Source organism: Lactuca virosa, chromosome 6 (assembly GCF_052849685.1).
Source record: "Lactuca virosa cultivar CGN04683 chromosome 6, Lactuca_virosa_CGN04683_v6, whole genome shotgun sequence".
In the NCBI taxonomy this organism is placed as follows: Eukaryota; Viridiplantae; Streptophyta; class Magnoliopsida; order Asterales; family Asteraceae; genus Lactuca; species Lactuca virosa.
In genome coordinates, this window is record NC_136431.1 from 247,642,988 (window position 1) to 247,651,144 (window position 8,157).

The window sequence follows — 8,157 nt, forward strand, 5'->3', positions numbered from 1 at the left end:
AATAACAAACAAAATATCATACCAAATAATCATTCCTAATAAAAATTCATAGTTTTCAAGTTCATATGTAGCTAAACATTTAGCCTCACTTTTAATTTTTGGATCTCCATAATTTTTGGATAATTATAAAAGTGCTTTTCTTAATGTGTTGCTTGAAATCTACTTGCTTTTACACTTTCTGCCCTACTTTCCCAACGAGTTTGCGATAATGATTTAAATGTTAGGTTTGATATATTATCTTGTAATATTTTCCACCTTTGATTTGATGAAGCAAATATCGAATATATACGTTGTATAACTCCAAAAAAATCACTAGCTTTATCACAAGAATTAGCCATATCACAAATTACTAAATTTAAACTATAACAACCACAAGGACTGTAGAATGTTCTAGGGTTAATATCTAACAATCGTTTATGTACACCTTGATGTTTTCCTTTCATATTTGATCAATTGCCATAACCTTGACCCCTAACATCGTTTATATCTAGTCCTATATTTTTAATTTCATCAACTATAGCATCATATAAGCCTTTACCGGTTGTGTTATCTACAATTAAAATTTCTAGAAAGTACTCCTTAACTTCTATTGGAGTTGTTGAAAGATCTAAACATCGTAAGATAATTGACATTTGTTCCTTATGACTTGTATCGGGAGTACAATCAAATATTATTGAAAAGTATTTAGTCTCTTTTACTATTTTAATAATTTTACTTTTAACTTCTTCTCCTAATAAACTTATAAGTTTATTTTGCATATTATGTCCAAGATAATGATTATGAATTTCTTTGTCATTAATTCTCTTAATATGTTCTTGCATAATAAGATCGAATTCCGCAATCATTTCAATTATAGTTAAAAAAATTACCATTATTTTCTTCATAAATTTTTTTCATTTTTTCCAGGAAATGCTAAATTATTTTTTCCTAAAGCTTTTACTACAACAATGATTCTTATTAACACATTTTTCTAATGTTCTTTATATTTATTTATTTGTTCTTGGATTTGCTTGCCAATTGTTTTATTATTTGCTAATCTAGTTTCTAAGTCAATCCATGGCCTCATATTAAGAATGTGTCCGTTACTTGCTTCATGTCTTTTTAGTACACTAGAAATATTGTTCCAATCATTTTTACCTTTATGTGCTAATGAACATGTAGATGTATTCACATTAAATAATTTACAACAAAAACAAAAAACTCTATCTACATCTAGGAATAAACCAACCATGTGCGTTCATATTTTTCTCTATTTGGTATTTTTTGCATATAAAGAGATGTACTAAAGCTTCTTAAAAGTTGATCTTTTGGAAATTTAAAATCATAAATTTTAATAAGACCTTTTTCTACAATTAAATCTCTTAAGTTAGTACTAATATTATTCCATCTACTTGGATCATATATGTTTAAAGGCGTGTTATCATTTTCACTATTAGTTTGTTCGTTATCAATTTCAATATTAGTTTGTTCGTTATCATTTTTACTATTAGTTTGTTCGTTATCAATTTCAATATTAGTTTGTTCGTTATCATTTTTTAATATTAGTTTGTTCGTTATCAATTTCAATATTAATTTGTTCATTATCATTTTCAATATTAGTTGGTTCATGATCATTATTATCAACATTAACTTGTTTTGGTTAATTATCAACATTAGTTTGTTCTTGTTCATTATCAACATATTTGTTTGTAGTTAAATATTTTAAAAACGACCCTTTTTGTTTATCTATAAAAACTTCTTCTTGCATTTTTCGTTTCCTTTTTGAAGCACCAGATTCGTATTTTCTCTTTGACATGATTATTAATTATTTGATTAATAATAACTATAAGTATAGAAGATATGTATTAGGATTATACCGCCCCTGAGATAATGGAAAGCTCAAAAACAATGAAATCTGCCCATTTGGAATAAGTGAACAACGAAATCAACCAATCTGAAATTAGTGAACAATAGAATCCGCCAATCTGAAATCAAAAATCACAAAATTGAAAAGTTTAACAACTTTGATCATTCATTCCATTTGGATAAAGCCAAAAACAATTAAAAACAAATTACATAACTTAATAATAAAACATTGTGTTTTAATGAGAAGACATTATATATAACAGGATGTCAAACAAGAATCTCATTCAAAACAAAACCAAATTATGAGGCCAAACCATAGAATCCAAATCAAATATCGCATGTTTGACGAATTTGATAAAAAAACGCTTGTTCTATCATTCTATGGGTACATTCCATCAGGTATTCATAATTCACATAATTGAAAAGATCAAAAGATTAACCTTAATCGGCTATTAATCCCAATTACATAATCAGATAATAGATAAATCAAAACTCAAAAGTGAAAATACAAGCACATTACCTTTTCAAATTCAATTACAACATAATAGCATATTTTGATTTTTGAGCAATTGAGAAACCGAGAATGAAGAAGGAAGAAGAACTGAAGTCTGAAGAACATCAACGATTCAGTCTTTTAGTCTGCAACAGTGGAAGAATCGATTGAAGAAGGCCTAGAATCGAGTCCGAGAATGGAGAAAAAGAAAGGGAGTTTAATCGTCTTGAGTCTTGACGAGTTGACGTCGTCGCTTGTAGTTGAAAGAATCGCAGGCGTGATATTTTTGGGAATAGGGAGTAGCGCATAGACCGAATCAAATGGAGACTAGAAGCTAGACTTGAAATTAAATGGGGCCCCTTAAAATTGGGGGCCCTAAGCCCTACCTTTACTCACTAAAGCATAAGGCCGACCCTGGGTGGAGCGGAGCGTTAGATCAAAATAACAACAAAATGAAACACTTTAATTAAACCATGATTTTTATTTCACTATCAACAAAATAGAAATTTAATTATTTACCTCCATCTAATATTTCTCCTTCAACAGTTATGGAAATATGGAATGTAGGAGAAAATATGGTTCCATTTGCAAAAGATTATGTTACAACACATCCCTATATCATATAAACAAATGAGACACTTTATGAGAATCCATTGAGTTACCATAATTACAACATACTTTCATTTATATTATGATTTGAGATAATGAAATCAAAAGGTCAAACAACAAATGACAAATAATCAGATATATGATTACCTTAGAATCCACAAACATGTTCTTGATTGCAATATAAGAATCATTGTCCAAACATACAGTCACATTTGTGTTATTATCTTATATGCCTCTAGAACTTAAATTAGTTGCATCAACATTCTCCATCCTATCCCTTGTATGGGTGGCTTCTGCTAGTTACAATAGATAGAGATAGATACACAAAGCATCCAAATTTATAATCCTTAGTGAAAAAAAGGTAATAATAACGTCAAAAGGGTAACCAACTAACCTGATTTTTGTTTTCTAGTAGAAGATGTAATCATCTGAGAGGCTTTGTTCTCTTGGTTCTACTATCAATATCGAATGATGATCAGAAGAAGATTCATAAACAGTGTTCAATTCAGACATTACTGGAACAGAATCCACTTCATATGGAGAAGATCATCTTTTGGGGCAAGAGTTGTTTCTTCAGCTACTGAAGCGAGACCTGATCCCACTAACCTCGAAATTCAGGTGAAGAAGGAAGCTCTAATTCACGTCCTCGAGACCGGAAGCTCAAAGCCAAAGAAGAATTCTGTCGCGACACTATTTAGTCTGTCGATAATCGAAGATAACAAGATAAGAATCGGGAGGTCCGGAGCGATAGGACCTTTGGTTGATTTATTAGAGAACGAAACTCCGAGAGGGAAGAACGACGCATCCACCGTGTTGTTCAATCTATCAATCATCGGGGATCTTCAATGGAGATCGGTTTCTGATACAATGGATCGACAAAATGGATTTTGATTCCAGATCTACGGTGGCGGCGTTAGGCGATGGTAATCATGCAGGAAATCAGTGATATATATATATATATATATATATATATATATATATATATATATATATATATATATATATATATATAGAGAGAGAGAGAGAGAGAGAGAGAGAAAGAGAGAAAGAGCGGAGATATTAGGCCGTCATAGTGGTGGTCGCCGAAGGAAAGAGTAAGTTGTCGAAGGCGTTGGTCGTTGACAGATGTAGGGTGGTTGTTAGAGGGTGAATGGAGGCGGTCAACAGAGAGGGGAGGATGTGTTGAAGAACACGATACATTGAGAGAGAAAGAGAGAGGGGGGGGGGGGGCTAAATGATACTTAAAATAACATGTAATTTGATTTTTTTATATACCAGATTTACCCTGCCGTTTATTGCTAAGAACCTATAATACCATTAAATTTAGTCATATTTAAAAAGTATGTCACTAATCATCTAATACGTCCAAAAAATTAATCCAACGTTTCACTTTTGGTTTTCGGGAAACTTTAAGTTCTTAAATTATCCTTCCTTTCTTCCTCTCTCTCTCTCTCTATATATATATATATATATATATATATATATATATATATGTATATATATATATATATATATATATATATATATATATCCTCTCTCTCTCTCTCTCTATATATATATATATATATATATATATATATACATATATATATATATATATATATATATATATATATATATATATATATATATATATATATATATATATATATATATATCATACTATTCAATAACATCTACTTGTAGTTTGCGTTTAAAAAAAATAAACATAGTTTCAATTTAAGTATTACAATTTAATGTTATGATTGAGTAATTTAAAATTCATTTATTGTTTTTTTAATTTCGATCATGATGGTTAATTGATATATAAATCATTGTTTGTAATTTAACGCAATATAATTTTTTAATTAATTAAAAACCACTTATTTCGAAAAAAATGAATTATAATAAAAATAATTTTTGATACTTTTATTTTATTTGACTTGTCATTCTATATTTTTTATTATTTAATCCCCTTTAAATAATAAGATAATTTTTGTATTTAATAACATATTTATATTTAATAGATTAATTATATTAAGTTGAAAATTGAAAGATGGTGTAGGTTTCAAATAAATTTGGTGATAGAAAAAAATGTCTCATTTATATAGTCAGACCTCAAAAATTTATGTATTCAACTTGAAATTGAGAATTTCAAGTTACAAGAAGTCTGATAGAGCATCATCACTTCATCTCGAATTAGGTAGGTTACACTCATAATATTCCGTTTGTGATCTTTAGCCTCTTGTTGTAGATCATAATGATCTAGTTTCTTTTTGTAATTAATATATTTTCTTCCTAATTTTTACAGTTTGCGGCAACAAAAATTATTATTTATGTTTTAAAAGTTAAACTTGACTCCATATTAACATCTTAATCGACATATTTTTATAATGTATACTGCAAATCCAAGATCTTACTAGCAAATTTGAATACAAGTTAAGTAGACGAATATTCGTGTGTTGCGGAGAATAAAACTATACAGTTAAATTTTTAGCATATATATGTTGAAAATAATAAGACATTAATTATAAAATAATAACTCTTACACTAAATTGATATATAAATTTATAATTGATTTGAACCATATTATAAAATATATATCTATCAAAATCATATTATTCAATAGAATAATATGATATGCATAAATTTTTTTTGCATATATATGTTGAAAATAACAAGACATTAATTCTAAAGAACTTTTATACTAAGTTGATATATAAATTTATAACTGATTTGAACCATATATATATATATATATATATATATATATATATATATATATTAAGTTGATATATAAATTTATAACTTATTTAATGGCATCTACATGAAGTTTGAGTTTAAATAAAACTAAACATAATTTTGGTTTAAGTATTACAATTTAATGCTATGACTGATTAATTTAAAAATTATTTTTCTATTGATTTGTTAAATTTCGATAATGATGGTTAGTTGATATATAAATCATTGTTTGTAAGATAACGAAATGTAATTTTTTTAATTAATTAAAACCACTTATTTTAAAAAAAAAAACTTAATTATAATAAAAATAGTTTTTATATTTTTAATTAATTTGACTTGTGATTCTATATTTATATTATTTAATCCCTTTTAACTATTTTCAAAAATGGTATTTGAATATATTTTTTAAGTTTAGCTTATATTTTGATTTATGTTTTGGATTTAACATAATATTTAAATTAACAAATAAGTATATTATAATAATCATTTTAAAAGTTTGCAAACAATAAGATAATTTTTGCATTTAATAACATATTTAGATTTAATAGATTAATTATATTAAGTTGAAAATTAAAAAGGTTATGGAGATTTCAAATGTATATGATGATAGAAAAATATATCATTTATAGTATAATATGATATGATTTTGGTCCTGATCCGATCTTTTTCTTGCAAAATATAAAATGATATTAGGTAATATTCCGATCATGACAATTTCCATTGTAATTTTGAATAAGAATAGGATTAATCAACAAGTGTTTAAAATGACCGATTTTAATGAATTTTTAGTTAGTTTATATTCAATTTCCATGTAATTTGCCATATTTATGAACATGAAAGAAAAGTAAACAAAATAACACTACATAGCAGTACATACCAACCTAAATGTTTCTTGCGTCAATTGAAGTGCTTTCTTCAAATTTTTCATTCATTTGAGAGGCAAGCTGCAAAGATTTTGAAGAATTTCTTGAACTATGCGAAGAAAACCCTCAAAAATTGCTAAGTCCTTCAACGAATTTCTATGGAACCCTCAGTTTCTGAAGGACTTTTAGGGCAGGGGATTCTTTCTCGGCCTACCCCTCTTTTTAGCAACTTTGCTTCCAGCAGTCGGAGGTGTTGGGTGTCTAATTTCTGCCACTGGCGGAGTCCCGACGACGGAATCCTCACCAGGTCCTGCAAGCGGCATGTTCCTGTCGCTCGGCAATGAATTGGTGGATGGAAATCCTATCGGAAAATTCCCCCAATACCAGTAATACGCTTCTTTTCCCGGCACAGTCGGTGGCAACGAAGATGGAGGTATAACCACCACCTGAAACGCTCGTTGACAGTTCACACATCTCAAACAATATCCATCGTAAACCCTAGGATACTCGTACATATTGTAACAGAACGGACACACCGTCCATATATTCGCCGATGTTCGTCTCACCGAAATCTTATCACGTGAAATTTGATGATGCTGATCATCCCTTTTCTCTCCATCTTTCTTAACTAGATCTACCTTTGAAAACGCAAACAATTCATTATCATACGCAATTTTCCTCGAGGGATCGGACAACACTGCCCACGCATCTGCAACGAGCTTGAACGCTGCATCTGCGAAAACGTACTTGTTCTTATCAGGATGAAGAAGAACCGCAAGGCGGTGATACTGTCTTTTGATGAGATCGGTATCGTCATTTCGGGTTTCTAATTGAAGAATTGCATACCAGTCGTTTTGGTTCTTAATTCGTTTGTCACCGGCGATAAGGACGTCAACTACCGCCAATATCTGATCGGAGCCTTCGAGTAAGGGCTCAGTCTCTTGAGCTAAAATTGCAAAATCACGAGCGCCGTTGAGATCTTTAGCTTGTAAGAGCTTCTCGGCGATACCAAGCAGTCGCTCCGCCTCAGACCTGCCGTCGGTATGCATCACGGAGATTTGGATTTTGTCCGAATTGGGACGACAGTGTTTTGTTCACTTTTTTTTTTTTTTTTCGCTTTATTTTGTGGAGATCGAGATTCGAGATAACTGCTCCTGACATCAAGACCGTTTCCAAAGAAAAAAAAATGCAAAATAATAATATGGAGATTTATTTAACCCAATTTGACATACACGAATTTTTTAGAGGCATATCTCCAAAAATGGTTTTTGGGGTATGTATTTGTTTTTAAATGTTCAGAACCATTAAAGTTTTGGATTAATTGTTCTTTTAATTTTTATCTTTTCGAAAATTAAAATAACTATTATATTTCTTTATTTTTATTTTTACATCTTGTTTCTCAAGCACCTTCAACTCAAAAAGATCGATCCCTCCATATGCACTTCACACATATACATGAGAAATTCACATGCCAAAATGTTGAAACCAGTTGAACCAAAGAAGTGAAAATCAAAATACTAGAACAAATTCAGATGCCAAAGCTCACCGACAACCGCATTTGAACCAAAGAAGACAAACTAGTTACTTTATGTGTGTTTCAACGAAAACAAAGCATATTTGCTCTTT

General features: G+C 29.5%; 1 protein-coding gene across 4 annotated transcripts; it reads right to left on the reverse strand.

Moving 5' to 3' along the window:
- Positions 1-1,878: 1,878 nt before the first annotated feature.
- On the reverse strand, positions 1,879-7,714 carry LOC145122599 (uncharacterized). Of its 4 annotated transcripts, none has more exons than XR_013714644.1 (3): positions 3,095-3,856; positions 2,858-2,951; positions 2,153-2,752 (listed from the first exon to the last, which is right to left on the reverse strand). XR_013714644.1 is itself a non-coding variant. In XM_079058172.1 (1 exon), the coding sequence occupies exon 1, from the start codon at positions 7,578-7,580 to the stop codon at positions 6,717-6,719; it is 864 nt and encodes a 287-aa protein (XP_078914298.1). In that variant the 5' UTR covers positions 7,581-7,714; the 3' UTR covers positions 6,441-6,716. The 4 variants fall into 4 exon arrangements, 1 of the variants encoding a protein (XP_078914298.1); XR_013714642.1 differs by lacking the exon at positions 3,095-3,856 and adding an exon at positions 6,550-7,714 and having other exon boundaries at positions 2,235-2,752; XR_013714643.1 differs by lacking the exons at positions 2,153-2,752; positions 2,858-2,951; positions 3,095-3,856 and adding exons at positions 1,879-1,964; positions 6,550-7,714.
- Between the last annotated feature and the right edge of the window lie 443 nt (positions 7,715-8,157).

Coding starts and splice junctions, on each gene's coding strand:
- LOC145122599 (XM_079058172.1), bottom strand. CDS start 7,580: ATGCATACCGACGGCAGGTCTGAGGCGGAGCGACTGCTTGGTATCGCC.